The following is a 27,791-nucleotide window of genomic DNA, read 5'->3' as shown; positions in this document are numbered from 1 at the left end:
ACATATGGTTGATGAGCCTGAAGAGCATTATTGTGCTAAGTGAAAAAAACCAGGTTTATATAGAAATACCACTTGAGCTGGTGAGATGGCTTAGCAGGTAAAAGGTGCATGCCAACAAGACTAACAATCTGAGTTTCATCCCTGGGACCCACATGGTGGGAGAAGACTGATTCCTGTGAGTTGCCCTTCATGTGGGCCCTATGGTACCTGTGTGCAAGCATCACACTAAATGAATAAATAATTTAAAAAATCAATTTTTAAAAAGGAAAAATACCAAGTATGTCACACAATCTCTATTATACGTAGAAACTGAAAATGTTGAACTCTTGTAAGTATAGAGTAAATGACAGTTATCAGAGGCTGGAGGGGGCAGGGAGGCAATGGGGAAATGCTAGTGGAAGAGTACTATTATGGTTTTTTCTCCCTTCTCCAAGCTTCCATAATAATGACTCGTGAGACTCAAAAATATTTACTAATATCTTTGCCATATAGCTAGACTCTTCTCTGACTAGATCATAGCCTAAAATAGCCCATTATACTAATCTGCGTTTTGCCATGTGGCTGGCTACCTCTGCTCAGGTACCACGTGTCTGTTCTCCTCGCGTCTTGCCAGATAACTCTCCGGCGCCTGGCTCTAGCCCAGAACCCTTTCTGCCTACCAGATGTTCCACCTCCTATTTCCTGCCTCAGCTATAGACCATTAGCTTTTTATTGAAAGGTGATACTTCCATATAGACACAAGAGATTCTTTCTACAGGATACAAGTGTCAGACAGGAGGAATGCATTTTTTAGATCTGTTGTGCAACATTTTACTATGGTTAGTAATGTGCATTTTAAAACCGCTTAAATCATAAATTTGAAATGTGTTACCACAGAAAATGACAAGTGGGATGCAGTATGCTAACTAGCTTGATTTAATTATTACATATTGTATACATACAGCATGGGCATGTGTCTCATAAGTATACATAGCCATAATTTGTTGCATTTTGTCAATTAAAATAATACTGATTTAAAAAGAAAACATAGCAAACTTAACACTATCTTTTTCAGGACCCATACCTAGTCTACTTCCATCTTTATCCCTTTCAGAAGTTTTCAAATGTCTGTTTAATATTATCTATAATATACAATATCTTGTGGAATTTAGCAAAAAGAATAGGGAGAACTATTTACTCCATCATTCCAGAAGCACAAACTCCCACTTTATTCTGTTTTTAATTTGAGCACCTTAATGAGATGTAGAAAAACAAAAAATACATTCCTCAACTTAACTTCAGTGTGATAGGCTATAGGTATGCTGAGAAACACATACCTTAAAAAAAACTTACCAGTGAGCTGATGAGATGCCTCAGTAAGTAGGTGAAGGCACTTCCCTCCAAACCTGATGATCTGAGTTCAATCCCCAGGACCCATATGTTAAATCTTAATTTTAACTGGTAAAAGGAGAGAACCAACACCCCCCCCCCCGCAAAGCAACATGCTAAGCTACCAACAAAACACATATTGCCCACTCCCTAATATAATAAAAAGATTTTAAAATATTTACTAGTGACAATTTTTATGAAATAAAATAAACTCTCTCCCTCCCTCTCTCTCCCTCCCTCTCTCTCTCCCTCCCTCTCCCTCTCCTCTCTCTCTCTCTCTCTCTCTCTCTCTCTCTCTCTCTCTCTCTCTCGTGCGCGCGTGCCTTGACATACCTTCTTTCTTGTATCTCTGTTTAGCACTTAATTTATTTAGCATTGCTCATTTTCTCCATATCTGTTCCTGAATATATTATGAGCCTTTGTTGTTGTTGTTGTTGTTATTGTTGTTTTGGGACAGAGTTTTTCAATCTAGTCTTGGCTGTCCCTGGAACTCACTCTATAGACCAGGCTGCCCTTGAATTTGGAGATCTATCTATCTGCCTCTCTCTCCCTAGTGCTGGGATTAAAGGTGTGAGCCACCATAGCCCAGCTCATTGTGAGCTTTTTAAAACTTAGTTAACTTGATAATCGCTAGAACTCAGGAACATGTTTCTGTATAAAGAACTTTCAAACTTTTGTTTTAAATTGTGCCTGAGATCTTTAAATTCCTTCTGTAACAAAATACCTAGAAAATCTGAGTAAGCCAGGTGTGGTGGCGCATGCCTTTAATCCCAGCACTCCGGAGGCAGAGGCAGGCGGATCACTGTGAGTTCGAGGCCAGCCTGGTCTACAAAGTGAGTCCAGGACAGCCAAGGCTACACAGAGAAACCCTGTCTCAAAAACTCAAAAACTCAAAAAAAAAAAAAAAAAAAAAAAAAAAGAAAGAAAGAAAGAAAGAAATTCTGAGTAAAACACACAATAGGCTTAAAAAAAAAACCGTTTATTTATTTTTTAAGAATGCACCCCCTAGTCCAAAGTAACTATATTTAAAAAAAAAAAAATTTGGCCAAGAAATTTGCAAAACCCTTTTCAGTTCAACCTAATAAAAGTGGTATCTAAAAAATACTCCACATTATTAAGTCTGTTTTTAAAAGTTCAGGTCTGAAAGCATTCCTAAGGCACGGTGTTCTGGGAGACAGACGTGCTCCTGCAGGCACTGCACTACACGAAGCATCTGCACCAGGCACTTTCTTCCAAGCTGTGGGGCTGGGAGAGAAGTCAGACGTAGGCTCCCAGAGCGGCATGGAGCTCTGTAAAACGCAATAACCTTTAAATGCTGGCTAGTTTAAAAAGACGTAAGAAGAACTCCAAAGCATCAAATCCGAAGAAGAAGCTGCAAAGATAAATGGGTGCTTATAGAATAGTTAGCTTGAGGGCATTGGAAGATGCTGGAACACAAAATCTTTAGTTTCAAGAGCCTCAGAATAAACAGAAAACAAAGATCTATTAGTTTATGGCCTGCAAGATTGCTCAGTAAATAAAGCCACTTGCTGCCAAACCTCACGTCCTGTGTTCAATCCCAGGACCCACATGGTGGAAAGAGAGAGACAAATCCTGTGAGTTGGCCTCTGACCTGTTTGCATGTACACAAAATATAAATACATGTAAAATATTTTTTAACCTGAATAATTGGAACTGTTTCCCCATCACTATGTCACATGTACTAGATCCAGGAAAACACAAAGTGAAAGATTGGGGCAAGAAAAAAAATGCCCTCCAGTAAAAGAAAATGATGGTAACTTGTCTTTTAGCTCTTGCTGCTCTTCCAGAGGACCATAAGTCCCACCACCACATAATGATTCACAACTTTCTATAACTCCAGTTCCAGGGGACCTGATGCATTTTTTCTGGACTCTGCTGGCACCATGCACATACATGGTGCACAGGTATACATGTAAGCCAAACACCCATACACATAAACATTTTTTTAAAGGGAATTCTTTTTTTTAAATATAGAACTTGATTCTGACATTTACATAGGACACAAAAGACCAAGAATGGATGAAACAGTTTATTTTATTTTATTTTATTTTATTAATTTATTGATATTACATCTCAATGGTTATCCCCTCCCTTGTATCTTCCTATTCCTCCCTCCTTCCCATTTTCCCCTTACTCCCCTTCCCTATGACTGTGACTGAGGGGGACTTCCTCCTCCTGTATATGCTCATAGGGTATCAAGTCTCTTCTTGGTAACCTGCTATCCTTCCTCTGAGTACCACCAGGTCTCCCCATTCAGGGAACGTGGTCAAATATGAGGCACCAGAGTACGTGTGAAAGTCAGTCCCATGAAAGCCTTCACTAACCAGGAACCTGAGACAGAGGGGAGGACATTCTAGTGGGACTCTAGATGAGAGAAACATGGGAGAATGTCAAAGTAGAAGGATCCAGAGGATCCTAGAAACCTACAAGAAGAACATTATGATAGGCAGATTTGGGCCCAGAGGTCCCGCTCAAACTATGGCACCAGCCAAGGACAATACAGGCTGTAAACTTTAAACCCCTACCCAGATCTAGCCAATGGACAGGACATTCTCCACCGTTGAGTGGAGAGTGGGGTATGACTTTCACACGAACTCTGGTGCCTCATATTTGACCATATCCCCTGGTCACCTCAAAAAACTCTTTGAAGAATGTAACACATGATTGGCAAAAGCATTAGGTTAATAAATGGGCTTGCTCTTAGTCTCCTGAGGACTTTCTTTTCTCATAAAAATGATGACTTCCAGCTCTCACCTCCAATTATGATGTGACTTGAAGATTTGTCATGTTGCTTTTCTTTTTTCCACAGGGTTTATCCGTGGCTTAGAGGTCTAGGTTATACATCCTTGACTATCTTTTTATTGGGATTTTTATTGTGGAATGTAGATAACATCTTTTGTGATTCACTGAGGTAAGATATATTTTCATTCCTAGAAAATGATCTTGGAAGCATTGTATTAAGCTTATTTTATTTATTTATTTATTTATTTTGAGGCAGGGTTTCTCTGTGTAGCCTTGTCTGTCCTGGAACTCTCTTTGTAGACCAGGCTGGCCTTGAACTCACAGAGATCACCCTGCCTCTGCCTCTCAAGTTCTGGGATTAAAGGTATACATCACCATGCCCAGCTTTATATTATTCTTGTATTAATAATTTTGTAGGTGTATAGAAACAATGATGTCCTAAAATGAATTTTTATGAATGTTGACAGTATATAGCACAGTAAAATTAAACTTTGGAAATATCTAATTGACTGAATGTTTAAACCTCAGAATATATTATAATCTTGGGTTATTTTGTATGTGTATATCACAAAACTATATAGTTAATCACAGATTTACTATGTCTTTGAAAACTACCTAACAAGCCAACATGGTGGCAACATACCATTAATCCCAGCACTTGGGAGGCCAAGGCAGGTGGATCTCTGTGAGTTTGAGGCCAGCCTGGTCTACAGAGTGAGTTCTAGGCCAGACAGGGCTACACAGAGAAACCCTGTCTCAAAAAAAAAAAAGAAAGAAAGAAAGAAAAGAAAAGAAAACTACCTAATCTGCTTCATTGAATAAACAAGAATGATTCGTAATACACATTTGAAATGCATGTAAAACTTTCCAAGGAAGATGTCAATCAGCAAGGCTTAGACTATTGGAAACTTAAAAGTTGAATGACCTGGTCTCTGCAGCAAATAAATTACAGAAGAGGAGAAAGATGGAAGTCTAACCTAATGTTAAAAGACTAAAGAGATATATTAAGGGTGCTAAAGGTATAGCTCAGATTGTTGAGTGCTTGTCTAGTATGCATGAGACCCTGGGTTGGATTGCTAACACCAAAAAACAAAACCAAGGAGTACAGGCTAGCCATTGGCTAACAGTACTACTAGCCTTTTGTGATCTTGAATCACTGTGAAAACATAAGAAGAAATGTTGAAAAACAATTTTTAAAAAGAAATGTTGAACTCGATTAATAATTATATATTTTATACTAAAGGGTTATTAATATTTTAGATGAAAAATAGCATTGTGACTATGGTTTAAAGATTTTTCTAGTGATTATAGAAATAGTTAGTGATTAAAATATGATATCTAGAATTTTCCTCAAAGTAATGTGGAAGAGAGACATAGGTCACGGCTCAGATGACATGGTTTTAGCCTAATTTGATAATGACTGAAGGTTGGTAGTAGATGTATTGTTATTTTGCTTACTTTTGAGGACGGTGACTATTTTTAAGACAGGGTCCCACATAGACCAGGTTGGCCTTGAGATCACTAAGTAGCCAAGAATGATCTTGAATTCCATATCCTTCTGTCTCCATCTCCCCAGTACTAGACTTGTGAGCATGTACTACCACATATGGCTCTTACTTTATATACCTTTGCATATGTTTGAAATTCTCTATAGTTTCATTATTAAAAAGTTGCATATGTAAATGTGAAACTTTAAATGTAACTAAATAAATATAAACTTTGCTTAGATCACTGTAGTAAGAAGTTGTGTAAGTAAATGTAGACAAGTAAAAAAATTCCTTGCTTAAACGCTAAGATCTAGCTGGATATGGTGTTGTATGACCATAGTCCCAGCGACAGGAGGTTCAGGACTTGAAAGCTAGCCTAGACTGCGTGAAACCCTGTGGGGGCAGGGTAGAAAGAGTAAAGTAAGAAACTAAGTTGTAGATGCATGCTTCTGAAGTGGAAATATCCAGCAGAATGCCTATGAGAGCAAAGCCTGTATACTGAGTGAATAGTCATCCCTGGATCTGATCCACTAACCTACAGTGTGGCCTCAGATTGTCATTTCACTCTGGTATTCTTCTCTAATAAATATTCATATGATATATATCTCTCTAATCAAAAGAATTTGAGACCCAACTGAACTATTGGGTGTCAACTTGGGCACCTAAATTAATATTAATATATGTTAACATTAATATATTTTAAAAGTTTCTGCCATATATAATTTTGTTAATGTCTGGTTCCCCAAAGAAGCACTTAGATGTGAAACTGTAGATAAGAGAGGAATTTGTAGACTGTATAGTGGCATACTGAGATGAAAGGATTTGCATGTGTATTCTTTCCTGAACTGATAGCTAGCTGGATTAGTGTTTCTCAAAGTGTGTTTCAGAAAATAGTTGTTTCAGAGTATTAATAAAATGTAACCTAAAAACCAATTTGTATGGATTCGTGGTTACCTAGAACAAAAGATAGATTCTATGGTAAGACTTCAAAGCCTTTAATTAATTAATATGCATTAAAATTAACATGATGTCAATAAATTGGTTTCCACATTAACTTGAGTCATTTCTTCATAAAACTTCTGGAAATACTGCTTTCTCACAATACACTTTTAGAAAACAGGACAGTAAATATAAGAAATTAAATAATTGCCATATTTTGGAATATTTCAAAATGGGTTGGGGCTTTCTCATTACCTGAGGCAACCATTTAACCCTAACCCTAGACCCTTCTGAGCAATTCCCGTCCTCAATCTGGGTACCTCAGACCTCAGGCTTCAGGGGCCTGAGTCAGAGTTCAACCGAGGTCGCTGTGGGCCCCTCCGATCACTGCGCCATCTCCCAAGCCTGATCACCGCGGCCATCTCCCAAGTCTGAAGAGGCTGATGAGGTCAGCGAGGAGGAAACTGAAAGAGAAGCAAGAAATGCTGGACAAGGAGATCTCCCAGCTAGGAGCAGAGGGCTACTGTGTGTGAACTGAGGGACCACATCTCCCTCCTCCATGAGTACAATGACATCAAGGATGTAGCCCAGATGCTACTGAGCAAGCTCACTGTGACTGGAGGTGTCACCACCAAGGAGCTATATCCAGATTTTGATCTAGACCTGAATGACTGAGCAGAGTCGTGCAGATTTTATCCATGGCCCATGGGGACATGAAGAGCAGAGAGCGCAGATAGCACATTCGTATGGTTTCCAGATAAAAAAGGGTAGAAGCCCAAAATGTTCTAAAGAGCCCAGACAGTTGGGGGGGATCCTAGAGAAGAAGGGTGCTGGGAGGGGTCAGATGTGTTAGTGCTAAGGTTCCTACATTTGTGAGTGGATACATGTGGTTGTCCTTTTTGTTAATAAACATATGAGCTGTCAAAAAAAAGAGAATATTTCAAAATGTAATGTCAGCCCTAGTGAGCTTCATTTGTAACATTGTGGTTTCCCTCTTCTTCACACAGGAGCTTTCGAAAGAGAGTGCCCCCTATCCTAGGTGTTACAACACAGTTTCATGCATGGTGGCATATTTTAACTGGCCTGGGTTCTTATCTTCACACCCTTTTCAGGTAGGAAAGAAAGACTTTTTAACTAGCATTGGAAGAACTTTGGTTTTTTGTTTTTGTTTTTTGTTTTAACTTTAAACTTCAAGTAAGGTGTAAATATAAAATGTTGGAGACAGAATCAGGACTTATATTCCGGTGTTGTCTTTGCCACTTGGTGACCATAAAAAATCCTTTCCCACACCTGTCATGTGTATAGGGTCATGGAGAGGCTGATAATTAGGGAGTCTATCGTGTGTTTCCTGAAAGTGGATGGCTCACAGCTGACTAGTATCCAACAGACCCAGTTATACCCAAGTCTGGATGAGTGGCAAGGAGGAGTGATGGTGTACGATCTTGTAGTTTTCAATCTGAACCTTCTGGGAGTAGGGGGATCCTTTTCCAGAAATAAGCTGGTAATCACTTTGCCCCCTTTTGTTGTCTTTAAAGAGATTGTTTAGGATTAGCCATTTAGGGCAAAATGGAGTTGAAGTTCTCACTGGTCACCCACCCAGTCATACCTCCATTTCATCCTTTTCTCACTTATCAGGCCTTATCTCTCTTCAAATCACTTTATTTATTTATTTATTTGATTTTTTAAAAAATTATTTTTATTTTATATGTTTTACCTTCATGTATTTGTGTGTGCCATATGTATGCCTGGTGCCTACGAAAGCCAAAAGAAGGCATCAGATCCCCTGGAACCAGAGCTACAGATGGTTATGAGCCACCAGTGCTCCTAACTGCTGAACTATATTGCTCCAGACCCTTCAAAGTGTTTATGAGGAGTTATGTTCGTATTGACTTGTTTTCCTCCCCCACTCTGGGGTAAATTTGTCCAGAGCAGGGCTTACCTATTTATTACCACTTTTCAAATGTGCAGAAAACCACCTCGCTCTAGTTAGCACCCACTATGTAATGCTATTTAATGAATGAGTGTGTGCATGCTGATCTTCACCAATGGCACATTTAGCCTTAGATTCTTGTTGGGAACAGACTGAAATATTTATAGAAAAAGAAAGCCTGGCAGTGGTGGTGGTGTATGCTTTAATTCCAGCACTCAGGAGGCAAAGGCAGGTGGATCTGAGTTTGAGGTCAGTCTGGTCTACAGAGTGAGTTCCAAGGCAACCAGGGCAGGGCTACACAGAGAAACTCTGACAAGGAGAGAGAGAGAGAGAGAGAGAGAGAGAGAGAGAGAGAGAGAGAGAGAGAGAGAGAGAGAGAGAGAGAGAAGAAAAAGGGAAAATGAATTTTTCTTAGATTTTCTTTGAATCACAATTCATGGCTCAGGTCTGCTCTGTCTTGAGGGGAAATTGGTTGGTGAAGCTTGAAGATCATTCTACAGAATGATAACCATGTGTTCTTTAAGAGCAGCAAGTGCATGAAAAACAAAATTGAACTCTTGTAGCTAGGGAAGACAAACTTGTAAGGTGTAGGCTGTTGGTATGTGTGTGCCTGGGTAGGAACCTAGTGCAGAAAGAAAAGGAAAATATTGGGACAGTTAAAAGTGGAGATCAGGGCTTGAATGTGTTATTAATTATCTGCTTAGAAGGATTGTATTATTGTGATTTAGGAGATACCTTGGTTTTGTGGAGTACTCTAGGTGTACACTGGAGATCTCTGTTATGGCACAGCATCTTTGTAAAGATGCCATAAACTATATTCAGTATAGCTATAGCAGAAAGTACCACAAGACCCAATGTCTTCAGTTCTATCTTTGAGGTACTTAAGACCTTCTGGTTTTAATTGGGAAGGAACAAAAGTGGAAATAGGATCAACAAACATGCATTGATAAGCAGTCTTGGCCTTATTGATCATTAACTTCACATGGCCATGCAGAGCTAGGTGGGAGTCTAGTTTCAAATCATCGCATGTTGTTTATAGATAAGGCCTACTGATCAGAACTCTTGTTCCTGGAGTCCAAGAGAGAATGACTGAGGGAAAAGAAAGCCAGAAAGGACAGGTAGAATTAGTTAAACCATTAGGTTTAAGTCAAGTGACTGAAGGCTTCTGGGTACCTATCTGGTTGTCTGAAATGTTAAAAAAAAAAAAAAAAAAAAAAAAAGAAAGAAAGAAAGGAAGGAAGGAAGGGAAAGAAAAGAAAGAAAAAAAAAGTCATTGGTAATGTAAAATCTTGACAGTATCTTAGTTTCTCTTACCTTGATCCCTGTAGCCTTGTGTGATGTGGCATTGCTGGCTTTAAAAGAATAACTCCTTAAATAATTGACATGCCTGCATGCATATCTGAGCAAAACACTGATCCAAAAATTTAAGGTAGCAAAGGAGACATGTTTTACCAAATGAAAGCTGAGTGCATTTTCTTTTATTTAAAAAAAAATGGGAAAAGCTTAATACATCACAAAGTTCAAAGTCATCTTCATCTAATAGTGAATTTGAGGCCAGCCTGAACTACATATGATGACCCTTCCTCAAGGAAAGGGGGTTAGGGGATATGCATATTTTAAAAATATACACAGTAAAGTGGAAATACTGCTAAGAGTGAAGTAAAAGGAAAAAGAGCACCCACAGAGGCAGAAAATAGGAAAGAGAACTAGAGGAAGCCTTGGCATAGCTTCTTTATGTGCTCTCAAGTGTGGAGGTGGTCAGTCACAGACACAAGGTAGGGGAGGGCCTACTGTAACTTGTAGACACTCATCTTTGCTATGGTTTATGTTCATAGGAGTCTATATTGGACAAGTATTCACGGTTCACCAGAGCTGTCTTCACTTTAGTGGCTTCTTTGTGTACCTAGTCTCAGCTGCCACACTTATCTTTGGGCTGAGGAGGTTCTCTGAAGACTCCCAGTATTGTATCCCTGTGGTGGCTAATGTTCTCACTATGTAGATTATGATGGCCTGAAATTGTTGTTGTTGGATAAATACTTAAAAGTATCAGACATTAACAAGTTCAGAGTCTTATAGCTAGCAAATGTCCAGGTTACATCTAAACTGCCATTTGCTGCAGCTCCAGTTTTAGTACAGAAAAGTGTAGTATAGCCATATTAAATTCTACAAATTTAACTAGTAGATTCTTTTGAATTTTGCATTATTTGAAATACTAGGAAATTAGGTTTTGTATATGTTGTCATGATCTATTTTGTTATTATTTAAATACATTTAAATAGTATAGTATACATAAAACTATATATGTTGTATGTTACAGACAGCCTAGTATCTTTCAGGGACAAATTCAGCAATGTTTGCCACATGTGCTCATCTAATCTCACCTCCAGGAGTGACTCACTTTAAAGACAGACACCAAGGAAACTGTTACCTCTCTGTGTTTCTCATACTTTTATTTAATTAATGCTTACAGCTGCATTTTCAAAGATGGAATTGTGATACCAACCACATGGAGCATTAAAATGTCATGCTTGATTCTAAACTACAAACATCCTGAAATTATAGTCCATGAGTTGATTTGTCTGAGAAATGTTTCCACTTTTCTTTCAGTTTATATACAAGGACACTTTACCTGAGGTACAGGCCAAAAGTGAAGGTAAGTCTATGTTGTATAGGCTAGGGTGGTGGGTAGTCCTGAGAAGACCAATGCATGTAAGAGACAACAGGGGCAGCACAGACGTGGAAGTGGTAGACATCAGATCTGAACCGCTAGTTATCCATTACTACTCTGTGATCTTAGACAAGCCTCTTCTTTAAGCCTGAGTTACTTCAACAGACTGGAGTTGTTAAGAGCATTATTTTAAGAATTAAAGACTTAAGGGGCTGGAGAGATGGCTCAGCAGTTAAAAGCATGTCCTGCTCTTTCAGAGAACCGAGCACCCATGTCAGCTACCTCTAACTCCAGCTCTCGGGGACTGAATACCCTCTTCTGGCCTCCACAAGCACTACATTTATGTGCACACTCACACACACACACACACACACACACACACACACACACACACGATAGACACATAAACACATGCACCAAAATTTTGAGAAATATAGATTAAATAACTGCTTCCACGTTTGACAAAGTAGATGCTTAATACTTTTAAATAAATTAAGTGAAAGTAGTTTTTGAGATCTGATACAAGTCAGGAAGGCCTGCTAATACTAACAAACCTAACATTCGCTACAGCCCAGCCTCCTAGGGACTATCCTTCCACATTTCTTTTCAGGCTTAGAGTACTCTCTTCCTCTCTCACTTTGTCCTCATTTGTTTCCACAGTTTCTCTTTGGAATCTGGCCAGTGATCATGTTTGAGCCTCAAAGGAAGCACTGATGAATTATTCTGAGAAAACAGAAAGCACAACTACTGTAGTTCTGGCAAGATGGTCAAGAAATCCCCAAAGACTTGCACATTCAAAGACACCATGCCAGTCACAAGAGATGAATGACTCAGCCACACAGAGAATGAACAATTGGTCTGTGGGGTGTTTCTTTTCTAGCTCCTGGCTTTATCTCGTTTGTCCTGGACCTAAGACGCTTACAAAGAAACAGATGGTGTATATTTATATTTTAGAATGGTGGAGAAGTTGGGCTTTTCTTAACAGGTTAATCGTTTGTGCCGGTCATTCATGGAAAATTAATATTTTTTCCTTTTTTGTATTTTTTTACAAGAGTAGCATGTTAACAATACTTTTGTTAATTTTTGATTAAATATTAAACAAAATCATTAAGGACTGGCAAAATCCCACATCCAGATGGTCGACTGTGAGCCAGCACTTAGCTGTGTCAGCTTTGATTTATATTATTAACTTCATCGATGGTTTTCCAATATTAGAAAAGGAAAGACCTGGCTGTGGGATTGTAGGTAGCTCCTCGCTGTCTGCCTTGGTGCTAGCTGGAGTGCGGTAAGAAAACTCCGACCTGCCAGTGAGCGGGCTTTGCTCTCATTACCCCCAAGGATGTGTCTTGGGCTCTGTGGCAATAGCCACTCAAAGGGGTGGGCCATGTCCCATTCTTCAGAGGCTCTCCCATGGCACTGTGGAATGTAGTCCTGGTGCCTTGCTTTCTTTGATCTTCAAATTGTTATTTTTGTGTCTAGGAAATTTAACTGGTGGTCTAGCCTACCCATATTCTGTATGACAGAATAGTTTAAGTGAAGTTATCAGGGAAAGTTGTACTTTTTTTTACCTTTTGCGTTATGTAATATTTTACAGTTCTCAGAAAAGTCAAGGCTATATCCAGGCACATATGTCAGGTTAACTAGATGCAAAATGGTCAGAACTGTCATGGATAAAGCTTACTGAAGTATTTGCTCTTTTATTTTTTGAGGAGAAGAAATACCAGAGTTGAAACAGTGCTGACTTGTAACTTTTACTACATCTAGAACTCATTGTGAGGCAAATATAATAGCTCTAATTTGGATTTGAGTGTAGAAGAAATTGAGTTCAATTCTCAATTGTTACAAACAGTAAATAACAGATCATATATCTATTGATTGGATCCTGAGATATGGCTTCAAAAGAAAAGTAGGAATTGTTTCATGCAAAATTGGTTAAAAGTAAAAAACTTACCCTTTTTTTTTTTCAATATTCATTAGCTAGCCTTAGCCTAGCAGAGTGATGCATGCCTTTAATCCCAACACTCAGAAGGCAAAAGTAAGCAGATTTCTGTGAATTTAAGGCCAGCTTGGCCTATCATAGTTCCAGGCCAGGCAGGGATACATAATGAAACTGTGTCTCAGAAAAAGAGGAAAAAAAGTGTTTGGCTCATTAGTAGCCTTGGCACATTTTAAAACCAAAAATGTTTCCTTCACCCTCTGGCCTTAGTTTTTGAAAGCCCAAGTCCTAGCTTCCTTCTTTTAGCATCCCAGGGGGCCATTAAACAAATACCTTTTATGAAAGCAAGACCTGCCAAACACAAATCTAAGAGAGCCTTAGTTGTACTTTTATTATAGGCATGGATCAGCGTCCAGCGTGTGCCCACCGAGATTCCCAGGTTCTTGTATCCTGGAACAAGACCTGGATCGGGGACACATGGGTACTGATGGAAATAGAGACCTTTTATTAGGAACAAAGAAAAACATTCCCGGGAATGAGAGTGGGCCAAGGTCTAAGGCTGACAGGTCCTGGGCCAAGAGAGTCTCTACTCTTTATAGGACATTTACATAGCCTCCATCTTTTCTGTCTGTTAGAGAAGGTGGGGCTTTTAAAAAGGATGCTGTTTTGTTATGCATAGACCTCAGTTGGAGGGGTTTCCAGTCTTCCTTTGGGGTTGGTTTCTGTTTGTTAGCTCTAGGAACTTCCTCTTCTCCTACCTCACTTTACACCCATCCTCAGAGTTGTGGTTCCAAAAATCTTTTTTGAGGAGCTAAAGGAAAATAATGTGTTTTGTATGATTTCCATGCTAAGGAAGTGTATAGTCCTTGCCAAAGAGAGACCACAGCTGTCTTCCTATTTTATCTGTTGGTTGCAGAGGAGGCTTTGCAGTTTTTGTTGGAGGAGTTGATTTGAATCCTTGTATCATAATGAGTTAAGTTTGAAACTGCCATATCCTAGATGACAAAATTTGCATATTTAAAAATACAAGAACTTGAGCTGGAAAGAGGATTTAGCAGTTAAGAGCACTAATTGTTCTTGTAGCAGCTCTGGGTCTGATTCTCAGCACCCACATGGCTGTTCACAACCATTCATAACTACAATGGATCTAAGGACCTCTTCTGACGTCTGCAGGCACCAGGCACACATGTGGTGCACATACATATGGATGCAAAACACCCATAACCCTAAAATAAATATTTTTTTAAAAAATTGTCAGTATAAGAATCTAATCAAGAATAGTATGATTATGCCAACCAATAGCCCCAGAAAGGACCAAAGTGAGGAAAACCATAGCTATATTTGTGTAAAATCTTCTGGATATGGTGCTTTAGACTGTCAAAAACAATAACAACAAACAAAAACCCACAAACAAAAAACCCAGCTGGTGGTTAAGCATTAAAATCATGGCAAAATACAAAAGAGCAATTTTTAGAAAAAAAAAATCTGGAATGGATTAAAGGGAAGATAGCATGGAATTGTAACTGTTGAGTAACAACAGTGCCAAAGAAAAAGAATTTTAAAAACCAAAACATAGCTGTAATTATGATAGATTTAGAATAGAGTTTATCTTTGCCTTTATGAAGTTAAAGCATCCTGTTTGTTGTCTGAAGAGATCCTTTAAGTCCTTCGGCCTTGACTTATAGGTGTAGGTGACCTTGTCTTTAAGGCTTCATGAGGCACGTGTGGAGACTTGGGTCTTATGAACACTGGTGTCACTTCTTAGAGTGACCTCTACAGTCTGTATGTATCCTGTCTCCAAACATTCAGTCCCCTTCCTAACCAGCTGCAATACCTTGTCAGATATGGTATATTGTCTCTTGCCCAGGATCTCTAGAGAAATAAGATTCTAGCAATGTGCTGAGTTGTAGCCAAAATGAGGGAGACTTTCTTCTTTGGTAAGACTTAATAAATAGTATGTCCTTTTTATAACATGCAGAGTAAGCGAACCCAGTCTGATGTTGCTGCTTAATGGTATTGTAGCTCCTATAATTGTCATTTTGGAAAGGAAGTTCAAATTAAAGGTCTTTCACAAATATAACCATCATTCTAGATGTATCTCAGCATTACCAGAAATCTTACATCCGGCACTTGTACACTAAGAACACTGAAAGGAACCAGTCCAACAGAATCCTTAACACAGCATGCAGAAAATTGGATCAACATAAAGCATTTTCATGCTGTTTTATTTTTGTTAATCTTGACTTTAAAAAAATGAAATAAAATTTTAATCTTTTTCAGAACTGATTTTGCAAGAAAATCTTTATCAAAATCTGTGCATCCAGTGTAAGATTTAGTAGTTTAATGGAGCTTTCGTGTTGTGACACCAATTAATGCTGTTCATCTTATATATACAATAGCATTTTAAGGTTTCATAAAATATTTGATAGGCAAAAAATATCATTTTAATAAATTTCAGAAAGTTAAGAATACTTATTTATTATGAGGCAGTGTGCGCTTGTGCCTTTTCATATATCTCTCAGATATGCATATTTACTCACATGTTTTAAATTAGGCCTAGCAATGGGGTAGTGTAATAGTTCAGTAATTAGGAACATGTGTTGCACTTGCAGAGGACCTGGGTTTAATTTCCAGCACCCTAAGGTAGCACATGACCATTCGTAACTCCAGTTCCAGTGCCCTCTTCTGACCTCTAAGGGTACCAGACATACATGTGGTGCATATATATACATGCAGGCAAAGCACTTGTACACACAAAGTAGACCTTTTGTGAAGAATTAAGCTTGCTAAGAGAAACACACAATAAACTGGACTTTTAAAAAAGTATAAATAAAATGGCCACAGATTTCTATCATTTACTTCTTTTCTGATTACAGAATGACAGTGATGATTGCATGAAAACAATTACGATGAGTAGACATGACACAATGACAGCAGGTTACATGCAGCGAAGTGGACCCATATAGAAGAATTCAAGTCTATCTATTGGAGGGGAAGAAAGATTTAGTGACACAAGAAAGCTTCAAGGTAAAGCTGTTAGGGAGGACTGGGAATTTTTAGAATGAGCTCCCTTCTCTTTTTAGGCTTTATCCTAAATTAGACTGCAACAGTTCTTTTCTTTGATAGAAAAAAAAGCACAGCCTGAGAATGCTTAGAGGGTTTTTATTTAGTTTTTAGAAATTGTCTTCAGTTCTTATACAATCTTAAAAGTTTTTGTTAATTTCTTGCTCATTTTTAACATTTCTTTATCTTAGATGTAGTTGTAAAACTTATTAATTGTAAATTAAAACTTCAGTTGTTTTATGTTTAGATGTTTTAAAACTTCAGTTAAAGTAGGCTGTCCATTTGTGATGTTTAATTCTTATTGCCCAGGTCTTCCAATTTAGTGGGGGGAGGGGGGATCAAATTTCCCTATTTTGTGAAGCATAAAATCAAATTATCTTTAGTTATATTTACCTAATTTTTAAATATTTATAAGTTGAATTTACACAGTTACCAAACAAAACTGTCTGGGGTACCAAATTACAATTTTCAAATATTCTTCTGCAAATTAGACACTAGAGGAGTGGCAAAGAGATAAAAGGCTGAATGCTAGCAAGTTAGTAGACAAACATTCTGAAAACAAAATTAAGCCATATGTTCTGCACTGGAAACAAACACAGTGGATGCCATACTGCTGACTACTCACCAACTCAGAATAAACTAATGGACTATGGCCCAAACCAAGCAAGTCCAGATCCCTGAAAAAGCTCACCAGCATCTGTTTGAGGAGGTAGACTAAGTGCTTGGGCGTAGTGGGCACATTTTGGTACCTGACACCAATCCAGGCTATTCTTCTGGTGAAAGGGGCTCATCCTTGGAGCACCATGTTTTGGCACCAAACACACACACACACACACACACACACACACACACACACACACACACACACACACACACCACAGATTTGACCCTCAAAAGCAGAAAGAGTATTCTAGAAGCACACATGAGTGACCATGACCAGGAACAGATATCCACATGGTAACAGTTTCATAAAGTTTTTATAGTAACAGAACATGGGAATAGAGAGATGGTTTGATAATCTAGGGCACTTTTTGTTTTTTCAGAAGACCCAGGTTTACTTCCAGCACCCACATCAGGCAGCTCCAACTGCCTGTAACCTAGTTCCGGGGGGTCTGATATCCTCCTCTTAACTCCTGGCTGGTGGCTTGCCAAATGTGTTACAGACATAGATCCATTTCTTCAAGCAGTAAGAACTTCTCGGACCATCTTGTAAAACCAGAATTGAGGAAATAACAGGCTAGACAATATTATCTCTTTTCATTCTTAATCATGTTTGGAGCTCATGCCAGTATGCAAGAGATGCTTTGGGGACCATCAGATCCCCCTATTCATTTCTCCTACTTTGGCCATGTTTAAATCTCTTCTGGGCTTGTGAGATAACTTAGTATGTTAGAGCATATGTTGCTAAGCCTCATGACCTGTGTTTGATCCTTGGGACCCATGTGGTAGAAAGAGAACCAACTCCTGCAAGTTGTTCTCTGACCTCAACTCATGTACTATGGTGTGTGTACACACACACACACACACACACACACACACACACACACACACAATTTTTTTAATTTAAAAAAAAAAAGTTGTTCCCTTACTAGTACTGTCTTTAACTGGCTTATTGGGAAAGGTGGCCAAGTTTAAACTTGAACACTTAGATGTCACATAAACCCCACCCTGATCAAACATGCTATAATAGATTTTAAAGTAACTCTTCCTCTTCCCACTCTCACTCCCATGATTTGTGCCCAGCAGCTTCATATGCCTAGGTACATTGGCAGCTGTTCATTCTGCCTGCAACCTATCCCATGAGCAGTGAATGAGTTGTGGGCATTTGGAAATGTCTGTGCTGTAGGAAAGGTGGCTTGACCTACTCCCAGGAAACATCGTTTTAGAAGCACAGCAATGGGAACCCCAGGAGGGAAGTACAGATTGCTAAAAGCACAGGAGCAGGTCTCTGCTCCTCCGGCCCAGGATTTGAGGCAAGTTTGCCTGTGTATATGGGGGAGTAGTTAATATTGGGTAGATAAGTGTCTGTGCTATCAGGGCCCAACGCAGAACGCCACAGGCCAGCCACTTTTCCCATGGGCCTTTTCAATTGTCCTGGAACCAGTTGTGGCTCATTGCCATGGAGATGCATTGACCACAGCTAGGTGCTGCTAAGGTATGTCTCCCATCTGCCCCAGGGCTTGAAGCCCAACAGACTGTCGGCCTGGGAGGGATGTACACCACTAATTGAAGTCTTTGTGGGAGGGGGGTTGAGTGAACCATACCTGTTTCTGTAATAGTTATACATAGCCAGTGCCACAATGGTTAGTCCACACAATGGCCTGCCCTGCAAAGCCACCCTCTGTTATGTGACTTTCTAAGTCTTAAGTACAGGCTTTCCTTGGCAGCCTCTAGTGTGAGCTCTTCGGTCTGTGGCCCTGTAGCACTGTTTTAGTCAGTGCTCTGTTGCTGTGAAGAGACACTAGGACCATAGCAACTCTTATAAAAGGCAAGTTTTAGTTGGGGCTTGCTTAACATTTCAGAAGTTTAGCCCATTATCCTCATAGTGGGGAGCATGGCAGCACGCAGGCAGACGTGGTAGCTGAGAGTTCTACATAGAGATCCAAAGGCAGCAGGAAGAGACACTGGGCCTGGCTTGGGCTTTTGAAACCTCAAAGCCCGCCCCTAGTGACACACTTCCTCCAAGGCCACACCTCCTAATCCTTTTAAATAGTGCTACTTCTTGATGACTAAGAAATCAAATATATGAGCCTATGTGGCCATTCTAATTCAAACCACCACAGACGCCATAAGCCACTGACAGGAAGGAAGAAGAAAGGGATAAATTGGAGCTGGTGCCTTCTGACTGGGAGCTTGCTCATCTTTTCCAAGTGTTGCAGGAAAAGTGAAGGTGGCAGGTGGCAGGGGATGGAAGACAGGAATAAATTCCATGAAGAATCTTGGTAAGGAAAAAAGTTTGATTCTTAAAGTTTTATTTGTTTAGTTTTTGTGTGGAAGTATGTGTAAGAGCCAAGGTTACCCTGTAAGCCCCACTTGCACAAAGACAGAAATGTTGGGGGATAAGGTGCTCGGGAAATAATGAACTACATATTTTGATCCCCTAAACAAGTTTGTTTGCACCGGATGGGCTTAATCACATGTGGACATCACATGGGAGTTACATAGGCAGGCAAATCATCAGGATGAACACTTGCCCCTGATTGGACCTGATAGGAAATGCAATTAATTGTGGGGTTTGTCCTTTTAAGCTTCTGCAAAATGTGACTTGTGGCCATTTCTTGGAAATCCAAGAGTAAGCTTGGTCAGAGTCCATTTTCCTAGCCAATATTTAATTAAAGTTTGCTTCAAATTTGGCTCAAAATCGTGGAACTGGTTTTTCTTTAACAAATCTCGGGCTTAACATTTGGAGGCCCCAGTGAGATTTAAAAAAACAAAACAAAACAAGACATTCCACACAAATTTTGCTTTGAAGAAAAGCCCAAGCCCATGTGGAAGCCCACAGGCAGGTACCTGTTGGAGGTTGGTCGGATGTCTTTTGATGCTAATTAATAAAACGCCATTGCACCTGGGCAGGGCAAATGAGATAGGTGTGGCTAAGGTTCCTGGGCCTGGAGAGACAGAGAGAATCCTGGGAAGAAGGGAGACCGGAGGAGAGGAGAGACCCAAGAGGAGGAGAGTAGAAGGAAGGCCGCCATGGGTTAGCTGGAGAATCATGTGGCCAGCGTGGGATGGAGATTTGACCCAGATGAAGAACATTAGCAAGTATTTGGGATTGTGGGTGGGAGGTAGCTTGATAGGAGTTATTAGAAGCAGATGGCATGGGATTGGGGCAGGTATGGGATACCTACCCACACCTGCCCACTATGGGAAGTAGTTTAGAGGATTAATATCTGCCCTGCCCCAGGATAACTAAGGCTATTTTTAAAATATAACAGGTGTCTGTGTCTTGATTGATTGCTAGCGAGTTACACTATCTTAATAATAATTATAGGCCTGATAATAAGCAATTATTAAGCCGTACTGGTAAATTAACAACAACAGGTGGCACTCAACGTGGGGCAATTATTAGGCAATACTGGTAAATTTAACAACAGGTACCCCCTATGTAGCAATGCTGTGCAGCTACTTAGGTAGGCAGCTCTCCCTTGGAATTGCAACACTGAAGGAGACAGGGAACATTTTGTCTGACTTTTATTGTTGGAAAGTTTTATCTGCTTTTTGTGTGTGGATTGGTCTATGTTTTTTGGTGTATATAAGTTTTGTTACAAACCTGGAGCCAAAGCAAGATTATGTCAGGCTCAGTTGAATGTATGAATATATGGTGGCCACCTCATGTTCTGACTGATCTTTGAATGTATGAGCTTGCTGCGTTCTGTATTTCTTGGTTATATTTTTCTATCTCTGCTGCCACCAGCTGCCAGGCACACCTACAATGCCCTGTTTGTCCACAGTTTGGGCAAGGTGCTGGTGGTGAGTGAGGCATTGGAGCAGTTTTCCCATAGATTAACATTGCTACTATCCCCGTGGAGTCATTGTATCCCATCATCATCTTTAGAGACCTTGGAGTCACCTTTAGGAACTGGAATTTTTCTGTCACAGTAAGCTTTTCTGTTATAGTTAATTGTATCTGTTTGGCCTAGGATGCCAATAACTGACACAATAAGACTGAATTGTATTTTTAAAGCTACAAGCACTACAATGGGCAGAATCTAAACTGCTACGAATCTAACAATAAACTAAAATAGACTACTGTAATCCTCATAACCTACATATATCCCAAGCACTTGCCAATTTGATCCTCCTCAGGTGACTTCTCTCCTCCCAACTCCCAACTGTCAACTGTCAACCTTTATCTCCCCCCAGGCTCCTCCCACCTCCCATGGAAGTCCCGCCTTCCACTTCCTGACTTTCTGCCCAGCTGATTGGCTAAACAGCGCTTATTGACAACTGCTACATCCAGTCAAGGCATTCCTCCACACTTTTCTGTTAAATATTTTAAATGCCATATTCCTCAGATCTCTGAAAAGTTTTGAGGACCATTATCTATCTGAGCTAAACAAATTTACTTGTTTTTTAGTTACTTGTTTTAGGCTGAACCTTGAAAACATGTACAGAAGACTAAAAAAAAAAAAGCATTTTCCTGTAATTAATTACATTAGTACTTAGCCTGATTACAAGTATAGTTCTGAACAAATCAAACAATTGCATCCTTTATGAGGTGACTGACCATTAATTTGATAATAGCTTTTATAGAATTAGGATTTTATACCTTTATCTTTGTTAATTTTGAGTCTTAAAAAAAAATAACAGTCTCAAATTGAAGTTCTTTTTTTTTTAAGATTTATTTATTACTTATACAGTGTTCTGCCTGCATGTACACCTGCCCACCAGAAGAGGGCACCAGATCTCATTACAGATGGTTGTGAGCCACCATGTGGTTGCTGGGAATTGAACTCAGGACCTTTGGAAGAGCAGACAGTGTTCTTAACCTCTGAGCCATCTCTCCAGCCCCTGAAGTTCTTTTAGTATCAAAATAAAACTTTAACTCATTTTTAAAAAGTCAGTAGGGGTTGGGGATTTAGCTCAGTGGTAGAGCGCTTGCCTAGCGCCTAGGGCCTGGGTTCGGTCCTCAGCTCTGGAAAAATAAAGTCAGTAAGAAGATTGGCAGCTTTACTTTTCTGGCCCTTTCATAGTGCACCATTACAAAATATGAAAGTTTCTTATATGACTCAGCTTATCAAAATAGCTGTGATGGTTTGAATAGGAATGGCCCTCACAGACTCAAGTGCTTGAATGCTTAGCCCATAGGGAGTGGCACTATTAGGGGGTGTGGCCTTGTTGGAGGAAGTGTGTCACTGTTGGGGCCGGCTTTGTGGTCTCATGCTCAAACATGCCCAGTGTGGTACACAGTCTCCTGCTGCTGCCTTCAGATCAAGGTGTAGAATTCTCAGCTTCTCAGCACCACGTCTACCTGCATGCTGCCATGCTCCCTGCCATGATAATGGACTAAGCCTCTAAGACGGTAAGCCGGCCCCAGTTAAATGTTTTCCTTTATAAGAGTTGCTGTGGTCATGGTATCTCTTCACAGCAATAAAGCCAAACTAAGACAATAGCTAAAGCTTAACAAAGTATCAAAGACAAGGAGGTTAGACATTCATTCTTAAGTCAGTCTCTGTCGGCCTGAATAGCTCTAACTCTTTAGCCTTTATTTATTTATCATCACATATATAACTTTAAATCGCCCATAGTCTTAAATTTAAGTATTTTAAAAGCTGTTCCTATTAAAATATTCAGGTATTTTTTTTTTAATTTAAACAAAATTTAAACCAGCAGATCTAGACCCAGGAGGTTTGCACAAACTGATGCACTAACCAAGGACAGTGCAGGCAGAGAACCTAGGTATGTCAATGGACAGCTCGTTCTCCATGGTGTAGGAGGTGCGGGGACTGCCTCTCACATGAACTATGGTGCCCACCATTTGATCACTTCTCCTTGGCAGGGAGATCCTGTGGACACACAGAGGAAGGGAAAGCAGGCCAGGATGAGACCTGATAGGCTGTGGTCAGATAGTGGGGAAAGAGCGCCCCCATCAGGGGTCTAGGGAAGTGGAATAGGGTGGAAGAGGGAGGGTGGGTGAGAACTGGAAGATATGAACAAGGGCTAACAATCAGGCTGTAATACAGATAAATTATAAGAAAAGAAAAAAAGATTTTCTGTGCATAACATATTTAACTATCAACCCTGTTACAAATTCCAAGTTAACTTTTTTTTCACAGATTTGTAACCAAACCCAATAAAAATACGCCTATAAATCTTGAGGTATAGAATCTTCATGTCAACCAGGTTCTTTTTTTTTTTTTTTTTCTGAGACAAGGTTTCTCTGTGTAGCCTTGGCTGTCTTAGACTCACTTTGTAGACTAGACTGGCCTTGAACTCACAGAGATCTGCCTGCTTTGGCCTCCTGGGTGTTGGGATTAAAGGCGTGCACCACCATGCCCAGCCAAAATCTAATTTTTTTTCCTGTTCTGCTCTGTTCTCTTCTGTCACAGTATTTGGCTTGCCTGATACAGGACATAGAGGAAACTTAAATATGCTTGGGTTTACAGACGAGAGAGCCATAACCCAACTCTAGATCCAGCTTTTCAATAAAGCGGAACAGCATAAAACAATTCCAGTGTTATCCACATCCAAAAGACATCTGGACTCCTGCTAACCTGAATCTACTGACCAGAGAGCTCAGAGATAAATTCTGAGTCCTGGCCATAAAAGCAGCCATGGTAGCAATGGTGGTTGGCAGCAGGAGAAGCAGCAAAAAGTATCCATTTCTGTCTCAGTTCCATGTTTGTAAAAAAAACTGATGGACACACCAGAAAACACGGACCTATCCACAAAACACAAAACAGATAGTCACACTTTCCAACCACCTATAACCAGGCAGGCAAGGGATGTCTTGGGGGTCCCATTGAACCCCCTCCTCATCCCAGATCAGGATCCCACATCCCAGACCATGACTCGCCAGGAGGTCTCCAGAGATGCTTACCACTTTTCTCAGCTCAGAATTTCACTCTAATAGTCTACAAACTGAAGGCATCCTTGGAGCCTTGGAACATTTAACAGCACATGCCTCCTGAAGCAGCCCCTCAACCCTGAAGTTCTGGAGTGAAGGTTTGGTTTTAGAATGTAGGTGGATGTCGAGGAATATTAGTTCAGAACATGGCTACTCTGGCAAGAGATCATATTCAAAGACCTTCTAGAAATACAGACATGCCTTTAATCCAGGAGACAGAGGCAAGCAATTCCAAATTCAAGGGCAGCCTGGGACAGACCAAGCTCCAGGTAAAGAAAAGCTTGGGTCCAGGCTTAATCTCAGCACCTAGGAAACAGAGGTATGTACATGTCTGAGTTCTGTTCAGCCTGTTTACATGAGTCAGTGAGTTAAGAGACAGTGCAGTGGAGGTACGTTCATGGCAGTTCAGTTTGTGGAATTAAGACAGTTTTACTGGGACAGCTTTACAGAGACGGCTTGAAGAGAGAACAAACTAGACACAGGTGACAACAGAATGAGCCAGAGGATGAGAAAGAGCCAGAAGATTAGAATAGATTGCTAACCTTAGTTTAAGGCCAAGCAGAGCAATTCAGTCAGAGGCTGAGAGAAGCCACTTTGAATCAGTCAGCTAGGAAAGGCGTTTGAGCCAGAACAGCTGAGTTAATCCAGCCAGCAAAAGTTCAGAAAGAAGTAGAAAGGATGAGCTTATTCAGTAGTAAATCTCAGAGACTGAAAATATTCTAGGCCCTGATTAGGTTGTACAGAGGCTAGAAGGTTCCAGGACTATACCTAGGTTAGCAGATGGGGGCAGTAAGCCTTGGAGAGGACAATTAAATCAGGTAAATAAAAGTTACTTTAACAGGTAATTTTGCTGGGCCTCCAGAAAATGTCAATCCCACTAGGTAAAAATAAGACCACTACTACAATTTTGAGCCAAATTTGAAGCAAGTCTTAATTAAATACTGGCCTGAACGATGGACTCTGGTTAGGTTCACTACCGGTTTCCCAGACAATGGCCACAAGTCACGTTTTGTAGGGACTTTAAAAGGCAAAACCATGTGGCCACCATATTTCCTATCATGTCCAATCCGGAGCAAGCATATGTCCTGACATAGTCCCTGCCTGCATGACTCCTGCCTACATCCAATTAGGGGCAAGTGTACATCCTGATGTATGTCCTACCCATATAGCCCCCATCCACATGTGATCAAGCACATCTGGTGCAGATGGATCCAAGGACAGGACAAACAGGAACTTAGTCTTAACTGCAAACAGAACTCTTAGCCTGCAAGAATGTTTTTTTCCTATTTTGGTCTCATAGAGCAAATTTCCCAGCATCTCATCAGAGAGTTATCTACACCCTTGGTGGGCAAGACTGCAACTACTTCTTCAAAGACCACTGCCTATGAGGACAAACTGTGAAGGCCATGTACATTCAATTCCAAAGTCAGGCCTCACACAGTTAAAAGGTTTCTGTTCCCTTTGTGTGGAGATCAGGGCTGACTTGCAGGTGTTGCTAATTCACCTTTATTCCAGTGCCTTTGTTTGTTTTTCCTTTGTGTGTTCTACATAGACACTACAGTGTTTGGACATGATTACCCTCCCTCTCCTTCCTTTGACTTCTTCTTAACCTGAGTGTGATTCTATATTATTCTATTCTTGTAAGCAATTATTTGTTAAATCTATTTTAATTCCCAACTTCACATTTTCATGACAAGAAAAACATTTTATTTTTTATTATTTTTTATTTTGCCTGTTGGGAGATGTGGCTCAGTTGGGAGACTGCTTGCCTAGCATACAAGAAGCCCTGAATCTCACTCCCAGAACCCCATAAAGCCTGGTGTGGTGATGTAGCCTCTAGTTCTAGTACCCAGGAAGTAGAGACAGAAGAGTCAGAAGCTCTGGGTCATCCTTGACTACGTAGTGAATTCAAAGACAGCCTAGGCTTTTATGTTTAATATAAGATATAAGGCAATAAGATAATGAGGTACCAGGCAGCCGATACTATTTTATAGAGGAGTTTATTAAATGAGCATGGAGGGGAGAAGAAAAGGGAGGAGGGGTACCCCAAAGAGAGACAGAGGAAGAGAGGGGAAGAGTAAGAGGTAAGAGTAAGAGTAAGGGGGATTAGGACTGTCCTTTTATATAGCTCTGGGCAGGACCACGCCTCTGTGGCAGGTAGGCAATGACATCACAGGCAGACTGAAGCAGAATTTTAACATAGGCTATGGGAGATCCTGTCTCAAAACAAAACAAAAGACAAACAGCAAACAAAAACACAGAAAGAAAGGGGATGCCAGTCGATATTATAAGGCAATGATGGCTGTCTGTGTACTTACCTCTGCCTTGTGTTCTGTATCTTATCAGTGATGTAATGGGGTTTTATCGTTTTGTCTTTTTTTTTTTTTTAAGTAACTAAAATTTTGTTAAATGTATTTGACAACGTTTGTGAAAGGGGCCATTCTGTTTTGTTGTTGCAGTTGTTTGAGTCAGGGTCTCAACTGGCTCCAGTTTGCTGTGTAGACTTGCTTGATCTCAGGCCCTACACCTCCATCTCCCAAGTGCTGGAAGTTGCAAGAGACCATCCCCACCCTTGGGCTATGGAAGGAGCTGCAAAGTAGAAACAACAAAATCTTGTCATTATTCATCTCACTGGGAAGTTTCAGTGCTATTTAAACCATTGCACTTTCTTTAAAAGGGGAAAAGGATACCTTTTTAAATTATCATTTTACTTCCAATGTTTGTTTGGCTTTTTGTACATGTCTATTTCACTCAAACTGGCCTCAACTTCCTGATTAACTGGACTACAGGTCTGCTGCACCATGGCCCAGCTCTTTTCTTTTTGAAGTCTGACTGTAGCTCCACTGAGTGGACTGTTGGTGTTGCAAAGGCCTATGTGAGCATGCTTCTAGACGTGGCTGATTCCAAAATTTGCCCCAATGAGAATCTATTACTGAAGCCTCCCAGCATTTTCAGGATGCTCAGCCCTACATGCAGCCATTATAGGTTCAATATGATACAAAGAACTAGACCACTGGGTACCAGAATGAAGATTTTTCAGACATGTTCTAAGCCTCTGTCTGGAATTTGGGGACAACGAATAGCAAAAGGGAATTCATGATGCCTTACATGGCATGGATCCTCATTCCTGGTGGCAGAGTATCACATGTAGTGTTCTTGTATCTAATGTTACACTTATACATCTTTTCATGCATTTCTTAGGATGTCTATAGTTCCAAACAAGAATAAATGCCTAAGAACACTTGTCTTTATCTGCCACGCTGGCTTTTCTTGCTTTTAAAAAAAATTAGAAAGGAGGAGATGTTGGAATACAGTCAAAAGAATGACGTGTGGTGAACAATGCTTTGGGGAACTGTGAGAGAGGCTCCAGGAAAAAAGTTAGAGGGCCTTTTACCTCAGGAGTATTTTGTTTCCTGGATTGTTCTTGGATGTGATTTCATGCCTCCTGTGACAAATATTTGCATTCAATTTATATGATATGTTTACTCTTGTTGAATGTCAGATCATAGCTATAGAACTCAATCTGGTGAAATGGTGTGCTGAATGCTGTCCTTGCTGCTCCTGAGTCGGCATATGGCCTTCTGCCTTGACTCTGTGCTCTCCCAGATATAATCTATAGTACTGCAGTACCCAGATTGCGAGAAAGACCACCAGGACTCGATATTGACGCAAGACATACAGGGTCCTGTATTATGGGCTTGAGCTTGGAACACAATCCTTCCTGACGCAACAGGATAGGAGAGCAGCAATAGGCTTATAAAGGGGAAAACCATAAGCAAGGGTTGTGGGTCACAGGAAAATCGACTTTTAGGTGGGTTGGGTGGAGGCTGAGTCTCCAGGGGAAGTTTTTTTTTTTCTATCAGAGGAACATTGGGAGCTGATTATACCTAATCTCCTGGATGGAGTTTCTGGAGACTGCTGGCAGGTGCAGTTTATAGCAGTACAAGGTCAATCCCGGAATGCAGGAAGAAGGGTCACCTAGGGGACACGCTCTCACAGAACATACAGAACATGGCAGTAGTTAGAGAACATACAGACCATGGCATTATTACAGAATATATAGAACATGG

General features: G+C 40.2%; 1 protein-coding gene, 1 long non-coding RNA gene and 1 pseudogene across 4 annotated transcripts in view; all 3 read left to right on the top strand.

Annotated features, from left to right (window-relative positions):
• The window catches only part of ACER3 (alkaline ceramidase 3), a 59,671-nt gene extending 43,726 nt beyond the window's left edge, over positions 1–15,945 (top strand). The window contains exons 8-11 of the mRNA XM_084768295.1: positions 4,199–4,300; positions 7,565–7,669; positions 11,095–11,140; positions 11,816–15,945. Coding sequence (XP_084624421.1) covers positions 4,199–4,300; positions 7,565–7,669; positions 11,095–11,140; positions 11,816–11,869 — 307 coding nt within the window. The 3' untranslated portion in view covers positions 11,870–15,945. The remainder of the gene's footprint in view (positions 1–4,198; positions 4,301–7,564; positions 7,670–11,094; positions 11,141–11,815) is intronic.
• LOC311589723 (DNA repair protein SWI5 homolog) lies at positions 4,408–7,556 on the top strand (annotated as a pseudogene). The gene has a single exon. The product of its transcript is annotated as a DNA repair protein SWI5 homolog (transcript).
• Positions 15,946–18,509: 2,564 nt separating the features above from the next.
• Positions 18,510–26,171, top strand: LOC311589730. Of its 2 annotated transcripts, XR_014776638.1 has the most exons (4): positions 18,510–19,916; positions 22,065–22,176; positions 22,931–22,997; positions 23,204–26,171. It is a non-coding gene; the product is annotated as an uncharacterized lncRNA (long non-coding RNA). The 2 variants fall into 2 exon arrangements; XR_014776637.1 differs by lacking the exon at positions 22,931–22,997.
• The last annotated feature ends 1,620 nt before the right edge of the window (positions 26,172–27,791 follow it).

This window comes from Acomys minous (assembly GCF_964271855.1).
Source record: "Acomys minous genome assembly, chromosome: 2".
Taxonomy (NCBI): Eukaryota; Metazoa; Chordata; class Mammalia; order Rodentia; family Muridae; genus Acomys; species Acomys minous.
The sequence above is the reverse complement of the archived record's forward strand: the minus strand, read 5'-3'. Positions and strand labels throughout refer to the sequence as shown.